We start from the raw sequence: 22,728 nt of genomic DNA, 5'->3' as shown, positions 1-22,728 counted from the left end.
ACTGTAACACTACATTCTGTACCCTCTTGTTTCCTTCTCTATGAATGTTATGCATTGAATGCAAAGGTATGCAAACAGTATGCAAGAAACAATTTTTCACTGTATACTAATATAAGAATAATAAATCAAACCAAAAGTCTGTACCAGAATCATAACGTTGTGGTCCCAGCAAGGTGTAGAGCTGCTGTTCATTGTCTACCATTTACATTGGCTGCAGTTGAGGCAGGGAGGTGAAGTTTACAGAGGGTACAACTAGTGGAAAGCTGGCAACTTGTGACTCCAAATCTCCATCCCCCTGGGTAAATGGTCAAGGCTGATAAGGGATCACACTGTTTATCTTTCTCTTTTTCTTTCTATATTGCTGAGACAATGGCCTCTCTGTAGAGTTTCAAGGGTAGCGGAGACAAGTGTCCATGTCAGGCTTCTTCCACATGGCTCTCATCACATTGGTTATACGCATTCATGTGTGAATGGGAGGAACACCTATCTTTGGGCTTCCGGCATGTCCTTTACATGGAAAGGGTGACAGCAGCAGAATGGACACCAGATCTGATGAACAATTCTCCTGTGCCCTCATGATGTCTGCCTGAGACTGAAGGATGATGGATGCCTTGTCCAGCCATCAGGCTCACAGATTCTGTGCCTTTGCTGATGGTACGGATGTGGATAGAAAGTCTACTCACTGTGGTGAAATTGTGTAAGAATTAATAGATCTGAAGATCCAGATGGGAGTTCTTTGTGGAGGTGGGAGACATGTTCCACCCCTGAATGCATGCAGATTGTAGTATCACTGGAATATCCATTTAATTCCTGAGACTTGGAAAAGTGCAAATTATATGCAATGAGTGAGCTCCCATGGCACCTGTGTACATTCAAAACTTTTACATTTTCTTTACCTTACTATTTTATCTATGTGCAGCTCTCCCATCCACAGCAGAGGTGGAAGCAACTTGCTGACTGCTATGCCCTGTTGCCTGAGATGATTTATGTGGGCTTACTCTGGAAGTCTGAGGCCTGGAGGGCCGAGCCAGTTAAGGACTGCCTGCTCTGTTGCAGATATGCCCTCTTCAACCTGACTTGCTGGTGGTGGAGTGGCCCTTGGGAGAGGAGAGATGGAGTGGCATGGCACTCTTGGAATCTCCTGGATTTACCCCGAGGTACCTGACTGGTGCTTCTCCGCTCTGTGAGTGTCCAAGGACCCCTCTCTGACCCCTTGAGGAAAAGGAGCACTTGGAAGTTTGAGGTTCCCCATTCCCCTCTCACTGAACCATTTCTGGATCCCAGCCATGGCTAGAATGATAGAGTGCAAATCCCAACATAAATCCAGCACAAACTGTTAGATCTAGGGTTTCCAAAGTGGCCATCATCTTTCTTGTGGAGACTTCAATGCATATGCACACCAGATGTTAACATCAGACAGAATGTAAACTGAATCCTCCATCCCTCATCCCAGTCTCTTCACAGCCTCCAACAACTCTGCCCTGATACTCCCTGCATCTCTTTACAAAGCCAACATTTGTCCTAGGGCTGATTAAGAACATAAGAAATAGGAGCAAGGTTGTTAAACCAAACCTACTGCAGATCTGTAACCCACTGTGATGTGAGCCTCTATGCTGGTAGTGGATGCATGTTAATGCAGTGACACCTCAAAAGGTGAGGGACCCGCTGTGTCCTCCGTTATGGTAGCCCAGGATAGAGGCCTCCCTCTGAGGAGGATGCTGCCCTCCTCCTCTTTCTGCTCATCCCTGGAATGGAAATAAAATAGAGAATGAGTGATTGCCTTGGCTGGCTCAAATATTGCACATAACTCACCATCACTATCTGAATATTGTACCTGGCTTCCGCATTAGGTTGCTTGGGGAGGTTTTGCGCACATCCTATGGAAAAAATAATAGAAAATCAGTGCTGATGCCCCATTTGCTGATCAGGTGTGACATCCCTGTGGACACCAATCTAAATGTCCTTATGAGCATTTCAGTGAGTAGAAGTTCGACTTATCCCTATGCAGTGGATGAAATTATTCATCGGTTTTCTCCAGTGTGGGGTGGTCTTTTGAATCCCATGGGTGCTCACCACCCTACTGACCTCCTCCCAGTCTGGCATGGTCAGACAGATGGGCCTTCTGCTGCCATCCCCCAGAAGGACGACATCTCTCCTTTCCTCGACTAACGGGTGAGGAGTTTGCAGGATGGTATTGCTGAGCAGGAGGTTGCTGCATTCTCCTAGACATTGTCCTTACAGAATCCAGAGGTCCTGACCTGCAACGAGTGAATGGCTGTCTGGGTACTGTTTAAATATGGCACCCAGGCATTGGAAGCTGGAAAGTGATAGCGGAGCAGGCCACTTCCTGCCTGTGGCACAATGAGATTTGATGTGCTCATCATGGCACGCAATTAATAGGATGAACAGTGCACCAATCTCACATGTGTCATCCTGCTCTCCAGCGCAAGTCACTCCAACATCCATTGCCACCAATGGACTTAGTCTCCAGAATAGAGAGCATCATGAGGTACTTCATCCAGCATCCCAGTGAAGAAATGAACAATGAAACATCCAATGTGTAGTAATATATCAGAAAATTAAATACTAAAATTAATTATTTAGGCTTATTTTAAAAAGAGGGTGATGCAAAGATGCAAATATGATACTGATAATTATGGTTGATTGGCCGTTCTAAATTGCCCCTTAGTGTCCCAGGATGCATAGGTTAGAGGGATTAGTGGGTAAGTATGGGGATAGGGCCTAGGTGGGAATGTGGTTGGTGCAGACTAGATGGGCCGAATGGCCTCTTTCTGCACTGTAGGATTCTATGATTCTATGATTCTGTGTCAGCTGTAAGACTGAGGCATCCAATTGGTTAACTTCAGGACTATAATCTATTGCACTGTTTCGTTGCAGTATCTTGTTAAGAACAAAAATTTGAAAATCAACCCAAGGCCAGGGAAGGTAAGTCATTTTTTTCAGAAACACTTTAAATCTGCAGTCACTGTTTTGTTCTGTGATCTAAAAACACTTTCTTGTGATTTAGATGGTTATTTATGACCAATTAAACTTCCGTGGTAACAAACATGAAATCTTCACTGATGTACCAGATGCAGCAAACTGGACTTTTTCTGAAGGAATCTCATTTAAAATTGTCAGAGGATGGTAAGAAACTATATTTTAGCCTAACACCAAAGCTATGTGCAACAACTGTATAACATTCAATTATATAATCAATTAAATAATTTTGTGTAATTTGAATCTGTATATTTGTTTATAACTGCTATATTTAAGCTTTTGCTCTGAATCATGGTTAAGTTTATTTTGCAGAAAATGGTTTTGATAGTAAAATATGTGATGAGTTTCTGAAGGATTTTGTTGGCTGTGATGGATCTTGTTTCGTGCAACGGAGTTGTTCGGTGATGGCGAATTGACACGCCATTTTTCATCTCTCCTAATTTTTATTTCCACTCAGGTTTGAGACAACCTCTTTAGTATTTCTACCATTCTTACACCCCCATCCAAATTTGTCTCTTTCATCTTTGTGGCCCTTTGAAATTAAAATGCCCTACCATTCAGACCATATGGAACACCTTAGTTTGTCAACAAATTTCATCTTCACTTTCTCTGCGTCTGTTTGCCAGTTCATGACATAGTCTCAGTATATTCTTAGTACTCTTCAACTCAATTAAAAGAATTCTGTTTGCAATATTTCTCTATTTAAATCCTTACACTCCGACACAGTTATGTTTATTTAACACTGTGTCTTTTTATTCATCTTAAAACTTTCATACCTCAAACCTTGTCCCAGCTAGAGCCATGTTTCAATTATTGTTATTATGATTGTTCTGTTTATTCAGTTTGATGATGATATAAAGGTAAATAGATGAATAAGTTGTGAAGAGGGCGTAAAGAGGTTACAAAATGATATAGATAGATTCAGTGAGTAAGCAAAGATCTGGCAAATAGAGTATAATGTGGGAAAATGTGAAATTGTTCATTTTGGCAGGAAGAATAGAAAATAAGCTTATTATTTCAATGGTGAGAGGTTGCAAAGCTCTGAGATGCAGAGGAATCTGGGTATCCTAGCGCACGGATCGCTAAAGGTTACTATACACATTCCGCAAGTAATTAGGAAAGCTAATGGAATATTATCATTTATTGCTAAGAATACAAAAGTAGAAAGGTTATGTTTTGTTTATACATGACATTGGTACTGTGTACAGTATTGTTCTCCTTATTTAAAGAAAGATATAAATGCATTAGAAGCAGATCAGAGAAGGTTTACTAGACTGGTACCAGCAATGGGCAGGTTCACTAATGAGGAAAAGTTACAGGCTTGGCTTGTATCCACTGACTTGATTGAAACATAAAAGATCCTCAGGGATCTTGACAGAGTGGATATGGAAAGGATGTGTCTTCTTTTAATTTAGAATTAGGAGTCACTTTAAAAATGAGGGATTTCTTATTTAAAACAGAAATGAAGAGAATTTGTTTATTTTCCGAGGATAGTGAATCTTTGTAACTCTCTTCCTCAAAAAGTAACGGAAGCAGAATCTTTGAATATTTTTAAGGCTGAGCTAGATGGACTCTTGATAAGCAACTGAGTGAAAGGTAATTGGGGGGGCAGGTAGGAACATGGAGTTGAGGTTACAATTAGAGCAGCCATGATCTTATTAAATGGCAGAATAGACTTGAGGGGTCAAGTAGCCTTCTTCTGCTCCTAGTTTGAAAGTTTGAATCTTCATATTGGTTGAGCCTCAGGACTGTTTGGAGCTGATAATGTCAATGCAGCAGCCTGTATTTGATACAGGCTTAATAGCCTGTTTTTGATCAAAATGCTAACACATAGTCTAATAGTTCATATTATACTGGAACATGACACTGTTGTGTGTTGGCTTACACATATGCATTAATTATTTGATCTTATTTACACAATCTCTTGCTTCACATGTTTTGTTTATCCCCACCTTCATTAATCTGTAGACTGGTCCTCAGAGAGATCCACAGTTTTCTCCAAGCAAAGAGCTAATTGTCTCTAGGACACTGAGAGTGAGTCACAGCAATGTCAGTCCATCTCTTAGTTTCAATCTAGCAGGTTAAAATCAAATTCTCATCCCTTGGTAGCTTTACTGACAAAGTGAGATAAGGATCTGCCATCTCAATCCAATTCCAATCAAACATGGATCTCTGGCGCAACTGTACCAGTTGAAGACACTATCACTAGGGAAAGCTGTACCAATTGAAGACAATATCATTAGAGAAATGATACAAATAGACCCACCCATTTTATGCCAAAAGGCACTGACTTAGTAGATTCATCGAATATATCAACAAAAGTGATAATAGTGGGAAGTCGGTTTTTGCAATCTGGCATATCTAATTTGTTTTCTCTTTCCTCCTTCCAGTTGGATATTGTATGAAAAACCTGAATTTCAAGGTCATACATGTGTCTTGGAAGAGGGACGTAAGGAGTTTTATGGATTCTGGGTTGATAAGAACTTGCAGATGGAATCCACACCTACAAAAATTGTGATTGGTTCTATTAAAAGGATTGTAAAGGTAAGCGAAACTCCATCAATAAGAAATAGTACAATAAATGAGCAGTCCATCACATAAAACATGAAAGAGTGAATTTTCCCCTCCACATCATTTACGGGGATGGATCGAAAAATCAAAGATGAAATGAAAGATTTCAATGTTATTTAAGAAGTTTTGGTATTTTTAATTACATTTAAAAAGGAATCTGTTTTGCCAAGTGAAACAAGACTGATCTTTAAAACAATGCAGTTGAAGGTATAGGCAATTGAGTTTGTCTCAATTGATTTTCTCAAGAATTACAAATATAAGTGACATTTAATTATTCAATTTTAAAAAGATCAAGACAACAGTCAATGTTTCTGTGCTAACCCAAAGAGAACCTTAATTAAAAGGAATGTGGCATTTTCTTGCTAAGTGTTTCCCATTTAGAGCAATGGATTAATGGCAAAACAATATCAGCCCTTATTAGCAAAGGTTTTATCCCAATCTCAAATGTATAAATATTTCATGTAGATTTGAGATACCATACCACCTTCTTAAAGTCAAAATAGTTTCCTTGCAAATTTGAAGAACTCCCAGTATTCCCTTGGTTCCTGATCTCTTTCTCAGCCAATCTATGCCTCCATTCTTCTTTCATCCAACTGTGCTCTTGTCTTAGGCAAGAGAAACATTATTTAATCCATGGGGAGATGGTTGTCATCAAAACTGCTTAAAGCTGGGTAAATTAGATAATAAAAATACGCGTGGCCACCATCTCACATAGCAAACGTAACTCACGCTTGTTAAGAAGCTTAAATGAAAATTATGTGCGAGTCCTGTGTAAGTTGAATGTGAAAGTAATAATAGGAAGGTATAACCCAGCACAGGAAAGGATATGTAGTACAGATGGTGGCTTTGTATTATTAGGTCAGTCAATTTTACTTTGAAGAAAATTTTCTGAAATCCAAGAAGAGGTCCATTCAGGTAGACTAATAAGTTCAATTTACATTGTATTAGATGTTATTTCCTGTACACATGTTTAATACTTTCATATCGAGTTCTAGTTTCTTCTGTGTAATAGAGGCATTTCAAATAAACAAATTAAAGTAGTGAGCAGTGACATTTGATAACAATGCCCAAAAAATTCAAACAACTGTATTAGCTAGTGCATTTTCAGTGTTATATGTTTGGGATTGGGCTCCCAAATTAGAATCCTGTGCCAGTTTGAAGAAATTACTGACTCAGAATTGATGGCTCACAATCAACGGCTTCAGTTATGCAAAAGCTGACCTTTCAGCTACAATAGTGAATTAACTGGATTGCATGAGCATTATCACCATTAACTAAAGATACACAATGATAAAGGAGATTGTGTAATGGATGACCATTGTATTGGCCCACTCACCTGTTCCTCGTGTCAATAGCTCAAAGTCACTACTGTCACCTGGAACTACAGATAATGGCAATGAAACCTTTGGCTTCCAAAACAGCAAATCCTTCCCAAAGTACTCTCTTTGGTATGTGGAGATATATTGGTGGAGGACAGGGTGGAAATGATGAAATGGTAGGTCAGTTAAGCAACAGAGGTACCTGCCCCAAGCTGGCATCAGGAGGTCCAAACCTTATTAAGTTTTGAGCTTCATTTAAACACTCCTGCTGAGCTGCAGGTGGACTTTGTGCTGGGCCCCAGTGTAAAAGTAGGTGAAAGCATGCCTGTTGCCATTTAACAGCTGTAACATCTTCGTTTTCTCTGAGGCAGGCTGATCACCCCTACTGGGGAGGAAAGCTTGGCTCTAAGAGATGCCAACCAATCAAATGCAAATGGCTGGCAGCTCTCTTGTTCCAGCAGCACCACTGGGAACAGTGGCCACTACAGGGACTACAGTGAATCCTCTGAAGAAGAGGAGCGGTGGAGTCCAGAATAAGATCAGTCTGGGAGTCCCCCGGGGTCAGGCTGGCAGGCCTGGTTCAAGGGGGGGTGGAGTGATGGGTCTGGGTCAACAGGGTGGTGGAAGGGAAATGGGGGGGACAGGTGGGTGCTCAAATCACTCAGCCAGACACAAGGCTCATTAGCTGTTACTAAGTGACCTGGATACTTGGCACTGGCCTCCCCCACCGCAGATAAAATCCCAATGTCAGTTTCTGACAGAAGGATAGGATCCCCACATCTTGCTAACCTATCCTAGGGGGGAATGTAAAATTATGGTCCCAAAGCTGGAAGTTCACAATCCTCCCCCTCCTCTCTCTCTCTCCTCCTCCTTTTCCTCCCCCCACCACCATATACCATCCAGCACTGCATCAGCTAATTCCTAATTACAGCTCAGCGTGAACAAATGGCCTGGTATTATTTTCTTTCCAGAATCACTGCATTCCAGAGATTGCAATTTTCCAAGAACCTCAGCAAGATAACATTAAAACTTACCTGCACAGTGAGGTCACCTGCTTAGAGGAATGTGGAATAACACGTAGTGGATCTTCAATAATTGTCAATTCAGGAATGTGAGTGATAAGTATGGTTTGCAAAGTCTATACTGCATTCCACACAATTTTCTATTCCCAAACATTTGAAAGCTGATTTGCTTTGGACGTAATGTTGTTCACACTACAAATCCTTCCACTGAATGAACACTATAAGAGCAAAAGTTCAAACATATTGCTTTGTTTGTTGATCAAAGATTAAGTCAGAATTACACCAGTTTCACTTCCTGATCAGTATTTTAATTCTAAGATTTCTGGCCAATCTTATCAGTGTATGCTGGAATGTAAAGAATATTGTAAACAAGCAACTAGCAGGATGCTATAGACTCTGAATGATGACAAACTGTGTGAACAGGGTGTCAGACAACTGGATCATCTCATCTACAATGTGGAGATGCCGGCGTTGGACTGGAGTAAACACAGTAAGAAGTCTCACAATGCCAGGTTAAACTTCAGCAGGTTTATTTGGTAGCAAACCTGATGGAGAAGCAGCGCTTCAAAAGCTAGTGGCTTTTGCTACCAAATAAACCTGTTGGACTTTAACCTGGTGTTGTGAGACTCATCTCATCTACACCAGTGAAGATTTTGTTTGCAATAAGATGAGTTAGAAGGAAATAGATGAGAAATTATCCACCACAGTTCTGAAAGAAAAAGGAACAATAAAGGAGGCATGGCCATTTTCAGAAACATTTAACTTCAGTTGTTCATTGCTGCTGCTGATTTTAAATCATTATTTTTCCCCATAACTCTTTGGTCACTATTAGCCACTCTGCTGAATTTAGATCATAGTTCCCTTTACAAGGGTAAAGGTGACTTGTTACCTTTAGTACTCAGTATTAATTGTCATGTTACCAGGAAGAAATACATAACATGCCAATAAGTTCACTGACATTCACAAAGTAGTAAAAAGTCTGACAACACCAGGTTTTAGTCCAACCTATTTATTTGATAATATTATCAAATAAATAGGTTGGACTAAAACCTGGTGTTGTCAGACTTTTTACTGTGTTTATGCCAGTCCAACGCCGGCATACCCACATCATTCACAAAGTAGCACAGAAGGAGGCCATTCAGCCTTTTTAAAATTCTTTCATGGGATCTGGCTGGTGCTGCCAGGACTGGCATTTATGTTTATCTCTAATTCCCTGGAAGTGAGAGGCTTATTCGGCCATTTCAGAGAGCAGTTATTGTGCCTGCATGGCTTTTTGTAACAGCTATCCAATTAGTCCCACTTCCCTGTTCTTTCCCAATAGCTGTGCAATTTTTCCGTATTTAGGTATTCATCCGAAATTTATGGTGATCTACTTCCATCACCCTTTTACGCAGGACATTAAAAAGAATAGGGATCTGGAAAAGCTTTATTTAAATATACTTAGTCAGTTTAAAACCCAGTTCTTCCAACTCCCTGAATTCTTTGACCTTTGGGTGCACAAGACATAGGATCAGAATTAGGCCATTTGACTCATAGGGCCTGATTTTACCTTTGCGCCACGCCTGTTTTCGGGTGCGAAAACGTGGTAAAGTCAGGTGTGAGGCCATTAACATCAGCGCAAATTGCCACTTTACTGAAACCCGGGAATGGCAGCGATCCGCCTCGTGCCCTTAACGGGCACAACAACAATTTAAATGTATTTACATGCATTTCAATTGAATTAATGAACTGACCACCCAACTTTATCAGCATTTTCCCCTTTACCACTGTGTTTGCCAATCTGGAGTTGTGCAGAAATGGACCTGCTGAATAAAAGTCTGAATCAGGCATTCCAGCTGCTGAGGAGCATGTTCAGAGCTTTCAACAGCTCTCTGACCCAGATCAATGGTCGGGGGGGAGGAGGGAGGCGGGTCAAATCATTCTCTTGTTGTGGGGGGGGGGCAGGGGAGCAAGGCCAGATCGTTTTCTGGTTGGGGGGGCGGGGGGTGGGGAGGAGGAGGTGGGTCAGATGTATCTCTGGTGGGGAGGGAGGCCCAATCGTTGTCTGATGGCGGTGGGGATGAGGGGGAAGGGACAATCGTTGTCTGTTGGTGGCGGGAGAGGACTGATCATTGTCCGGCAGGAAGGGAGGAGGAGGTGGGTCAGATGTTCCTCTGGGGTGGGGGGTGAATGAGACCAGATCGTTCTCTGAGGGAGGGCTGGTGAGTGAGGCCAGATTATTCTCTGGGGGAGGAGGGGGGAGTGAGGCCAGATCATTCTCTGAGGGGGAGGGTGAGGAGGGAGGCAGATAAGATGTATCTCTGGCCGGGGGTCAGGGAGGCGATCTGATCACTCACTGGTAGGGGGAGGACAAATGTATCTCTGGTAGTGGGCAGGAGGGGAGGCCCGATCGCTCACTGGTGAGGGGGTACAGATGGATCTCTGGCAGGGGAGGGGCCAGGGAGGTTCGCTGCCACTCTGTGGGCAATTGGTGAAGAGGGGGTAGGGGGCAGAGAGTCGTGATCGGTCTGAGTAGCAGGGGGGGTGTTCATAAGGGGAACAATAATGTGTATGGGTAGTTGGGGGGGGTGAATAAGGAGGACAATGATGTGTGTCTGTGTACCATCGCTTCTGAGCCCCTTTCTCTGCTTTCTGCGGCTCAGGAGCAATCTGACACGGGTGCTTTTTTTCAAATTTTTTCCCAGCTGTGCATGCACAGTTCAGAGCTCCAGTCAATTCAGTCACGCTAAGCCCTGCCCACAGCACGAATGGGACCCGCGACTTTTTTTTCAGGCTGAGTACATATGGGAGTGCCTGAAAGCAGATTTCCAACCCAGATCTGAATTACGCCCAGATTCAGCACTTAGAATGAAAATGGTAAAATTGGGCCCATCGAGTCTGCCATTTAATCAAGACTGATATTTTTCTCATCTCCATTCTCCTGGCTCTTCTACATAACTCCTGACCCCCTTATTAATCAAGAACATATCCATCTCTGTCTTAAAGATACTCAGTGACCTGGCCTCCACAGCCTTCTGCAGCAAAGAGTTCCACAGATGCACCACTCTCTAGCTGAAAAGATTCCTCCTCTTTTTTATTTTAAAGGATCATCCCTTTAGTAGTACTAAAGGGTGCAGCACCGCACATCAATACTGGCCTCCACAAATGACCAGATGTGAGGACATTGAAGCCTCCAAGTGGTCAGGGACACAGCTGGGCAGTACACCCTGGCAGTGCCAACCTGCCGTCAATGGAGGGTGTTTGTCTTTTATTTCGCTTTGTGATCGGGATACCTTTTAAAAACAGCACCCGATATCTGTGAAGTCGGGTTTGCCACTGTGTTTAGGCCTCATCCCTCTCTGAACCAGTGCAAAACTTGCCCCCCTCCCAAAAAATTGACTAAATACGTGAAGATTGCAATCAGATTCACACTGGATATGCTGGCACGAATCGCGCCAGTATTCTTGCCCAAAATGACACTGAGACTGAAATATTCTGACCTTGTCTACAGCTGGGGTTATCTACTATGAATGGAGATTTTGCTGTTCTTGCTGGCAGTGTTAGCGGAATGCGTGATGCTGGAGAATTCCAGTCTTAGTCATTTTGTGGGAAAATTCCATCCATTAGCTCTACTTCTCTATCCACAGACACTGGCAGACCTGTGTATTTCCAGCAGTTTGTGTTTTTAATTCAGGTTTCCAGCAGCTGCAGTATTTTATGTCTAGTCCTTTGTGAAGTGTCAGTCTTCTCTTTGGTTTCAAATGGAGGGAATTACCTAACATTTTATATCATCCTGTTGTCTCAGCAAATTAAATTTAATTGGTCTGGAACTCTACTGTACATTTCCAGCTGGAATTCAATTACTAGGATTTATAGGGCCTATTTTTTATGGACATTCTAATTTTTGAACAACTTTAGAAGTTTCTGACCTGTAGTGCCAAATATAGTTTAAACAAATGAAGATTGATGAGTATGATATGTTAGTATGCTGCATTTGCTCTTCTATGTTTATTCTTTCCATTAGTATAGAATAATAAATTATCTACTGCAGTATTATTAAAGATAATCAATAATATTAACTACATAAAGCCTTTTGCTAATCTTCAGTTAACCTTGTTCAAAATATTTGTTGTTTTACTAGTTGGCTTGCTTATTATGAGGAAAACTTTAGGGGCCGATGCATTGTGCTCGAAACTGGGAACAGTCCAGTTCCACTAATAAGTGAAGTAAAGACGAACAGTATCAAATCATTACAACCTCTGGAAATGGTGAGGAAAAAAAATCATGTTTCATTAAGGTGTAAGCTTAGAGACTTTTTTTGTGAAATGTATTTCAGTGTTCTCACCTTTGGATTAGAAGATGGCAGTTTGAACCTGTATCAGTTGTTTGAGTTCATAATCGAAACTGTCGGTCTTGATCAGTGTTAAAGAATTGCTTCTCAGTCAGAGGTGCAATTCTTTGAAAACAAAATTAAACAGAGCCACTGGACTGATCGGGTGATTTAGTCGGACATTCAAAGTCCCTTGAGACAATTTGAAGAAGAGTTCAGCTTCCTAAGTGTCAAGGCTGTCATCACTCCCAAAAAGCAAGCCAATTTACCATTCATGCCACATCTGCTGTATGATGAAAGCTGAAGGGTTATCTGATGTGCTCACATAACAACAATCACTGTCCTTCAAAGGGTGGAATGTAAATTAGAGTCATTGTACTAAGCATAAACTGTGGTTTATGTTAATTATGGTACACAAGTATGGAAAGCACATCATTCTAGATTCAATTGTTTCTGTTCATGAAATTCAGGCAGGGAATTCAGTCTGATATCTTAAAGAATAGACTACTGTGGGAAATTCCCGGATTACTGATTTAACAAAAGCATTGACGTGACTGTCACAAACATCACAGAACACAATTTCTTTCCAAATAATACTGATTCCAGTTAAATATAAATGAAGGGAGACCGTAAAAGAACAGTTGATACAAAATGCACATGGTGTCATAGAATCCTATAGTGCAGAAGGAGGCCATTCAGCCCATTGAGTCTGCACCGATGACAATCTCACCCAGTCCTATCTCCATAATCCCATTCGTTTACCCTAGCCAGTCCCCCTGACATGAAGAGGCAATTTAGCATGGCCAATCCACCTAACCCGCACATCTTTGGACTGTGGCTGGAAACCGGAGCACCCGCAGGAAATCCACACAGACACGGGGAGAATGTGCAAACTCCACAAAGACAGAATTGAACCCAGATCCCTGGCACTGTGAGGCAGCAGTGCTAACCATTGTGGCACCGTGCTGTCCCAAATAATGATAAGCACATCCTATTACCCGGCATGTGGTATTGAAATTTATTTTAAGAAATAAAGATGAGCCTTTGGGAAATTATCATTAACAAATTACCATTGGTCCATTAATCTCATCTCTTCACAATATTTATTTGGCACATCTTTAAAACCTTATATCCTTAACATATCAAATAATATTGGTAGTAGCTTACAAAGTATCACCATAGTATTTATTGTAACCTCATCACTTTGGAGCTAGTTTGTTCTGCAGTAAATAAGAACATATGAACATAAGAAACAGGAGCAAGAGTAGGCCATCTAGTCCTTCGAGCCTGCCCTGCCATTCAATAAGATCATGGCTGATCTGAAGTGGATCAGTTCCACTTTCCTGCTTTCTCCCCATAACCCTTAATTCTCCTGTCTATCAGAAACCTATCTACCCGTGACTTAAATATATTCAGCGAGGTAACCCCCACCAGTAATACTGAAAAACTGTAGATGTATGCCATTGTGTGCTTGAAAAGTTGATAAGTCACCAGGACCAAATAAGTTGCATTCAAGGGTGCTCAGAATGATGACAGAGAATAGTACAGAAGTGCTGGCATTCCAATTCATTTCAGAAGCAGAGTAATGCCAGAGAACTGGAGATTTATAAATGTTATAATCATGTTCAAAAAAGGGTGTAAGGATAAACCCAACACGGCAGTCAGTTTAACTTCAGTGGTGGAAAATTTGTTACAAATGATAACCCTGGATAAAATTAATAGTCACTTGAACAAGCGTAAGTTGGCTATAACCAAGACAAATCTTGTTTACTTAATTTGATGGAGCTTTTTGATCAGGTAACAGAGAGGGTTGATTAGGGTAAGGCAGTTGACATAGTGTATATGGACTTCTAAAAGGCATTTGATAAAGTGCCACGTGATAGGTTTGTCAGCAAAATTAAAGCCCATGAAATAAAATAGACAATGACAGTGTGGACATAAAGTTGGCTCAGTGAGAAAGAACTGATGATAATGGTAACTTTTTTTCAGGCTGGAGAAAGGTATAGAGCTGAGTACATGGACTAGGGACAAGCACCACAATTTTTCTGATCTATGTTAGTGATTTGGGTGTACAGGACACATTTCAGAATTTGCAGATGACGCAAAACTGTGAACTGTGAGGAGAAGGATGGTGATAAACATCTAGAGGGCATAGGCTGATGGAATTAGTAGATATATAGGAATTACATTTAAAATGAAACTGAATACAAAGAAGAGTAAAGAGATAGATTCAGAAGAATAAGGAGATTCAATGGAAACTAAAGGATACAACGCTAAAGGGAGTCCAATGGCAAGACATGGGGGTGTATGTGCCTAAATCTTTGAAGGTGACAGGGCAGGTTGAAAAAGTGGTTAAAAGGGCAAATAGGACTTTGGGCTTTACAAGTAATGGCATTGAATATAAAAATAAAGAAATTAAGATAAAACACTGATTTAGCTTCATTTGAAATATTCTGTCCAATTTGAAAACATCGTACTTTCACAAAGATGAGGAGGTTTTAGAGAGAGTGCAGAAAAGATTTATGAGAATGGTTCAATGTCCCATTGATAGATTGGGGAAAGTGGGATTGAACTCCTTAAAGGAGAAGGTTGAGGAAAGATTTGATAGACCGAGAGCCACAGATTTAAGGTAATTGGCAAGAGAGCCATAAATCAGAAGTAATTAGAAGCTAGAATGCTTGCCTGAGTATCGTGGAGACAGATTTCATCATAGTTTTCAAAAAGGTTTTGGATTTGAAGAGAAAATGTTTGCAGAGCTATGGGAAAAGAGCAGGGAAATGGGCCTGGTTAAAGTGCTTCTGCAAAGAGCCAACACAGAATTGGTGGGCTGAGTGGTCATTTCCTGTGCTGTAACCATTCTGTTCTTTGATGAACCAATGGCAAAGAGTTATTCCCGCTTATGTATGCTTTCTAAATATAAACAACTTTTACTCCATTGAAATTAATAAAGTACAATTATTTTTCCTGATTTTTATGCAGGGTGGGCTAAAAGTGGAAAGACCTATGGCGCCTCAGGTATGTAATGACCCATTAATTTCAAAGCAAAGAATAGCAGTAAGAAGATGTTTGTTTTAATAGATGGTTAGCAATTATTGACACTGAACAGAAACAAATTACTCCAGAAATCAATTTTCAAATATTTAGTCCTTTCTGACACATCTTTTAATGTGGTGGGTCTATACAGATTTAGATAAAGTCTGTTGCTATGTTAGCTTTGCAAAATCAAATAATCCTCATGTGCTTTGCAGGCCACTGCTGATTTAGAAATAGCAAACACCTGAAAATGAAACTTGCCCTATTCCTTTCCATTCTGCGCAAACTAGCATTAGAGCAGCAGACATCACTCAGATTTCAATATGGGCTCAATTTATTTTATATTCAGCTGCATCTACTGGAATTGAACTTGGTTGGCAGACACTCATATTGACTATATCTGAGGTTGACTCTATTTGCCAGTATAATTACACAGCAGTAATAATGTCCTTCAGAATCCATAGAAATGAGTGTTAAAATAAATCTAGAGCTCTGCCTCAAGGCAAAACTTAACAACAGAACAAGGTGTTTGGGTTCAAAATTGTTCTGGTAGTTTTAGAACCAATATCAAGAAGTACTTGCTTAAGGCACAATCAAAACTTGGAAATAAGTTGCACATAGATTAATGGAGGCAAAACACTTTGCAGTCATTAAAAAAAACAGTTGGCTGATGTGATTAAGGTATTGTTTTCTAGATGGAAGCGGTGAGCTGGGACAAGTGGTTTTTCTCATTTACATTTTCTTCTGATTTTAATAACAGTGACCCCAGAGATCAATAAGGCAAATAAAAACATTAGGTTTTAATATTCGTAATCATCCAATTGACTAATATCTTTGCTAGGTATTCAGTCTCTGAAGGACAATAGTATTTATTGCGTTTTGGTTAGAATTACAGTGTAATTTCACTGCAGAGCTTTCACGTTTCCAATTATTGGAATCAGAAAGAATCAGAAAGATGGCATTTGTCAGATCTTGTAATGCCACTCAAATTGATCTTCACTCTATCTGCCAAATATTGCTTCCTACTTTAGATTGTAATATTTGAAAACACATTCTTTAATGGACGCTTCAAGGAAATTTGTGAAGATGCACCAGAATTGAAGAATCTTTGGGAGGATGGTTCTAGAGGAGTAGGCTCAATACGAGTAATTGGTGGAGTGTGAGTATTATCAAATTGTTATAAAACAATTTTAATGGAAAACTGCAATATCTTGAGATATGTATAATATATATAATATAGATATACATGCAATATTTAATTATCTGTTTTAGAGAAGCTGTGAAATACTATTGTGAATTTTGATGATTTTGAGTTTTTACTCTGCTTGTTAATATTTTGGAAGTAATTTAACTTGTATGAGTAGAGCCAATGTCAGCATTAATAGGAAATGGTTTGGAAGATGTATTGAGCTTGACACATGTAAATGTCTCAAATGATCATAAATTTGACATGATATAAACGCTAAATCCACAGATGATAATTTAGTTGTTTAACACTGTTAAAGTCAATAAATTATCCTGCCTGTATCTATTATTGGTACCATCAACCCTTAATAATTAAAAGCCAATGTTCAAAATTCAATTGAGTTATTATAAAATTAGATGTTACATCTAATCATAACTCAAAGACAAGAATGAATACTTTGTAAATCCCTTCTGTCAACAGCTAAGCACAAAATCTGAGCAAGTGGATCTATTTTTATGAAGTTTAATTCTATCTATAACCAGCACTTGTTAAACTGCCTGTATCCCCTAATCTTGTGGAATTCATAGAATCACACAGTGCAGAAGAGACCCTTCAGCCCACTGAGTCTGCACTGACATGTGAGAAACACCTGACCTCCCACTTATCCCATTTACCAGCACTTGGCCCATAGCCTTGAATATTATGATGTACTAAGTGCTCATGCAAATACTTTTTAAAAGACATGAGGCAACTTGCCTCCACCATCCTCCCAGGCACTGCATTCCAGACCATCACCACCCTCTGGGTAGAAGGTTTTTCCTCACATCCCCCCTAGACCTCCTGCTTCTCACCTTGAATTTGTGTCCCTTTGTGGTTGACTCTTCAACCAAGGGGAACAGCTGTACCCTATCCATCCTGAGCATGCCCCTCATAATCTTGTACACCTCAAAATGGTCAGCCCTCAATCTTTACTGCTGAAATGAAAACAACCCAAGCCTACACAACTTCTCTTCATGTTCCATCCCAGGCAGTCCTAGTGAATCTCCTCTGCACCCCTTCCAATGTAATCACATTGTTAAGCCCCTGAGTTGCAGTCCAGTAATAAAAGATGATGCAAGTCCAACTTCTCCACAAACTCATTTTATTCTCTTTTACAACTACACATAAACACGCACAATACCCAGTGCCACCTGTAACTCCTTTAAATATCCTGTTGAGTATTATTAAACAATTAACATACAAATTAGGTATAAAGTGGAAGGTTGCAGTTAATCCATTCCTAACAACATCCTTCCTATAGTGTGGCAACCAGAATTGCACCCAGCACTCCAACTGTGGCCTCACCAAAGTTCTATACAACTCCAACATGACTTCCCTGCTTTTGTAATCTGCGTCTCGATTGATATAGACAAGTGTTCCATATGTCTTTTTCACCATCCCATTAACATGCCTTTCCGCCTGCAGGGATCTACAAACACGCCAAGGTTCCTTTGTTCTTCAGAACTTCCTAGTGTCATGCTGTTCATTGAATATTTCCTTGTCAAATTACTCCTTTCAAAGTGCATCATCTCACAGTTTTCAGGATTAAATTCCATTTGCCACTTATCTGCTATTTGACCGTCTATATCTTCCTGTAGCCCAAGACATTCAATGTCACTGTTAACCACCCAGACAATATTTGTGTCATCTGTAAACTTTCTAATCCCACTGCCCACATTGGGAGATGGTAGAATTGGATTTCTTTTTGAATAGTTTTAAATTGTCTAATTCATAAAAGCAGTTACAATGATAAATGATTGCACATGTTTACTCCGAGTTTTAATCTGTCACAGGACAGAAACATTTTGCTGGTGTGCTTAAATATAATGCATACATTGAGAATGATTAATACACGGCTGTTTTGATAGGGGGTTTATTTTTGAGTGTCCCAAGCATTTCCGATTGTAATAATCAAACAGTGTTCTAATTCAGTTATATAACCACACCTATTGTCTATTAGCAAGTATTATTCTGTATATTTATACCAGTATATGACAGAAAAAGTAAAAGTTTAAGAAAAAGCAGGGTGAATATTGGGCTATGTATATAAATTAAAGAATATTTTTTGACTAAACTGAGAAAGTTTATAATAACATTTCTTTATACACTGATTAAGGAGCATTCACTCTGGCTATGTTGGACAATTTACACATCTGAGGCAATATAAGTCTGGCAGTATTGAATGGGCATCCATCATGCAATTTCACCTGAGCTTCTCTTCCAACATCTATAAAAAGGAAAACTAGGGGTGTATATAACAACTTCTAGTTTTACAGCTGTGCTGAAAGTGCAAGCACGTCTATAATATATTAAAGGAGAGCTATCTGTTTTTAAAAAGTGAAATAACAAAGAATATTTCTTTTAAATAGATACTTGATAGGACAAGGTTTGAGTATTGCTGAAAAAAAAGACATTTGTAGCTGAGACTTTTCATCTTGCATTCATCAGGACATTTTCAAAAATACAGTGTAAAGGAAATCATCAAATTTATACTGTTTAATTGACAAATGGACTCTGGTAGAGGTGCGGCCTTGGAGAATGCAGTGGATGATGATAAATTGGCAGTTAATAGCCAAGCATTATTGGATATTTAAACCAGGGAGCTTGACTGTGATTGGTCAAGGCATTGCACTGAAGAATGAATCAACGAATGGTTGTCATTTATTTTGTTTAGCTGAAACAGGTGCAATGTGCATACATATTCTTTCTGTCTTCAAAGAATAGGACCATGAGTATTAGTAAATGTAATTTCCAATACATGCAATTGTGTCACTCTGCGAGCCCAACTGACTATCTTAAATTTGGTTGTCATCATTATTCTTAGCACACTGAGGATTATTTAGCATTTGTTGTCCAATCAAAAACTCATATCTAATATCGACGCTGTGTTTGGGGTTTTGCAAGCATGGACATGTACCTTTCCCATTGCAAACAGTGGAAGGAACGTGCTGTTTCAATATTTTTTTCCTGCTGACAACATTGTTTTGATCAATATTGTAAATGAATTCTTTGCTTTTCAGGTGGGTTTGTTATGAAAAAGAATGTTACAGAGGACACCAGTATCTCCTGGAAGAAGGAGAGTATGAGGACTGGCAGGCTTGGGGTGGATTTGACAGTACAGTACAGTCCATGCGATACATTCAGGCTGTGAGTTACTGTCTATATTAAACTGTTTTACTAAGTGATATGGATATCAATGTTTCCCTTCTATAGGAAATCCTTCCCATCCTGCCATCTCATCCCTGAGTTGGAAGAAACAGCTGTCAGATCTATAGCCTATATCCTAGCTCCTCCACAGACATTGGAAGTTTTGCAATGTTTGGCTAATTTGGATAGTATGATCATCTTTTGCTCTTCTTCAAGATAAATGCTTTACCTGTAAACACAGCTTCAATTGGCAAAGTGCCAATGGCAATTGAATTGGGAACTCTGTTGCAGGTGGAATTGGTACTCATGATTCTGAGATTATAGAATCATGAAGGCCAGCATCCCATTCGCCTTCCTGACCACCTGCTGCACCTGCAAGCTGGGTTTTTGCGACTCATGCACAAGGACCCCGAGGTCCCTCTGCACCGTCGCCTGCTGCAGTTTTTCGCCACGTAAGTAATAGTTCTTCCTACCATTCTTCCTACCAAAGTGGACCACCTCACACTTGCCAACATTAAATTCCATTTGCCATTTCCTGGCCCATTCGCCCAGCCTATCTAGATCCTTCTGCAGACTCTCCACACCCTCCGCGCAATTTGCCGTTCCCCCAATCTTGGTGTCATCAGCAAATTTCGACACCCTACACTCGGTTCCCTCCTCCAGATCATCTATATAAATGGTAAAAAGCTGAGGCCCCAGCACCGACCCCTGGGGCACTCCACTGGTCACCATCCGCCAATCCGAATAGCACCCGTTGACCCCCACTCTCTGCCTCCTATTTGACAACCAATCCTCTATCCACGCTAACACCCTACCCCCAACTCCATGTCCCTCGACCTTCTGCAATAACCTCTCGTGAGGTACTTTGTCAAACGCCTTCTGAAAATCATAGTGAGGGGGATTGAATATAAAAGTAGGGAGGTCTTGCTGCAGCTGTATAGGGCATTGGTGAGGCCGCAGCTGGAGTACTGTGTGCAGTTTTGGGCGCCGCACCTGCGCAAAGATATTTTGGCCTTGGAGGGAGTGCAGAGGAGGTTTACTAGGCTGATACCGGAGTTGAGGGGGTTGAGCTATGAGGAGAGGCTGAATAAACTGGGCTTGTACTCGTTAGAGTTGAGAAGAATGAGGGGAGATCTCATTGAGACGTATAAGATGATGAATGGGATGGACAGGATAGAGGTGGAGAGACTCTTCCCGCTCAAAAAAGACAATAGGACTAGGGGGCACAGCCTCAAGATAAAAGGGGGGCGGTTTAGAACGGAGTTGAGGAGGAACTTCTTCACTCAAAGGGTGGTGAATCTCTGGAATTCTCTGCCCGTTGAAGTGGTGGAGGCTGCCTCGCTAAATATTTTTAAGACGCGGGTTGATGGGTTTTTGATAAGAGAGGGGATTAAGGGTTATGGGGAGAAAGCGGGAAAGTGGAACTGAGCAGCGACAGATCAGCCATGATCTTATTGAATGGCGGGGCAGGCTCGAAGGGCTAGATGGCCTACTCCTGCTCCTATTTCTTATGTTCTTATAAAGAATCATAGCATCAAACAATGCAGAAGGAGGCCATTTGGCCCATTAGGTCTGCACTGACCACAATCCCACCCAGACTCTATCCTCATAACACAATGCTAGTGTCAGGGGGACTAGCCCTGGCTAGTCCCCCTGACACTAAGGAACAATTTGGATTGGCCAATCTGCCTAATCCGCATATCTTTGTACTGTGGGTGGAAGCCGGAGCACTTGGAGGAAACCCACGCAGACGTGGGGAAAATGTGTAAACTCCACACAGACAGTGACCCAAACTGGTAATCGAACCTGGGTCCCTGGCTCTGTGAGGCAGCGTGCTAACCACTGCGTCACTGTTACAAGATTTATGGGGGTTATGCTTTCCAGCAGTTTCTAAACATATATTTTGAAAGAGGATGTAATAGCATTGTGACATTTGTTTCTAGATCTCTTAATACATACAACAGCTAATTAAAAGAGCTAGTAATCACTACAAAGGGGGTATAGGACTACAAAAATAATTCAAAGTAAGGCTCACAAATGCTCATTTCTTTTATGACCAATGGAGATTAATTCTGCTGGAATCTGGTAAAATTATGTAAGACAATTGGGTGTTGGCAATCATCGTTAAACACGCAAGTTACAGCTTTACAGAAAAATACAATTGTGCAAAACTGTTCCCTGTTATTAAAACTGATGAGCTTTAAGATGTACAGTAATTTCTTATTGCCATTCTAAATAATACATAATTACATGTGAAACATATGACTGCTGAATGGAATGGATTGTATTTCAAAACTTCTGACCAAATGAAACAATTGTTAATTATTGGCGATGTATCTGTTTTTGTCTTTTTGATCCCAAATAGTAAAAGACACAGATGTGAAGCTTTCTCTCAATGATATCTTTGATTATATTGGTGTGATAGGTCATTTAAAGAAAACTATTAACATTAAAAGCACAATTTAATCTAAAGCACTCACCAGGAATGGGCAAGCTAGGCTTGGATGCACATTTATATTCAACCCTTTTTATGTTCTACTGACTTCAAGCCAGCTGATAACTAAGAGATGTAATTCAGTTATCAGATCGAAATGTATCCCATCGTAACTGGGATCAGGGCTTAAGTTTGATGACACCTAACACTGAGAAATAAGTAACATTTTAGGATGTAATTGGATTTTACTCAAAAATTAATGATCATGCTGTGGAATAAGTTCATATATTGGAACTGACATCACAATAATATTCAGTTCACAGAATAAGCACTAGCTGAGGTGTCAGGCATGTTTTACCAAGTACTGACATTAGTCTCTGCTAGTGCACACACAACTATTACGTCTTGTGATTTCTTCTAAAAAGCATGTGTTTTGTTCTGTACAACAGCTATACAGAAATTTATACAGCACTTTTAATGCAATGAAACATCTGCACAACATTTCACAGGAGCACTATAGACTATGACACCTGACTATACTAGGAGCTGTAGGTCAAAGTTTTCCAGCTATTCCTGCTGGTGGAATGTTCCAGTCCAGCCAAAGCCTTGGTCAAAGGTGTAGGTTTTAAGGATTATCTTAAATGAGGTAGAGAGGCGGAGAGTGAGCA

The 22,728-nt window shown here is 40.4% G+C and overlaps 1 protein-coding gene across 2 annotated transcripts in view; it reads left to right on the top strand.

The window, feature by feature from the left end:
- The window catches only part of LOC145353281 (uncharacterized), a 94,544-nt gene that overhangs the window by 23,449 nt on the left and 48,367 nt on the right, over positions 1 to 22,728 (top strand). For both annotated transcript variants that reach the window (XM_080203880.1, XM_080203881.1), the window contains exons 5-12: positions 2,899 to 2,946; positions 3,029 to 3,147; positions 5,391 to 5,544; positions 7,862 to 8,001; positions 12,033 to 12,159; positions 15,201 to 15,236; positions 16,286 to 16,413; positions 19,500 to 19,626. In XM_080203880.1, coding sequence (XP_080060006.1) covers positions 2,899 to 2,946; positions 3,029 to 3,147; positions 5,391 to 5,544; positions 7,862 to 8,001; positions 12,033 to 12,159; positions 15,201 to 15,236; positions 16,286 to 16,413; positions 19,500 to 19,626 — 879 coding nt within the window. The remainder of the gene's footprint in view (positions 1 to 2,898; positions 2,947 to 3,028; positions 3,148 to 5,390; positions 5,545 to 7,861; positions 8,002 to 12,032; positions 12,160 to 15,200; positions 15,237 to 16,285; positions 16,414 to 19,499; positions 19,627 to 22,728) is intronic.

This window comes from Carcharhinus amblyrhynchos, chromosome 15, assembly GCF_965287045.1.
Source record: "Carcharhinus amblyrhynchos chromosome 15, sCarAmb.v2.hapA, whole genome shotgun sequence".
NCBI classification, from domain to species: Eukaryota; Metazoa; Chordata; class Chondrichthyes; order Carcharhiniformes; family Carcharhinidae; genus Carcharhinus; species Carcharhinus amblyrhynchos.
Note: the sequence above shows the minus strand (reverse complement) of the source record. Positions and strands in the feature narration are given on the sequence as shown.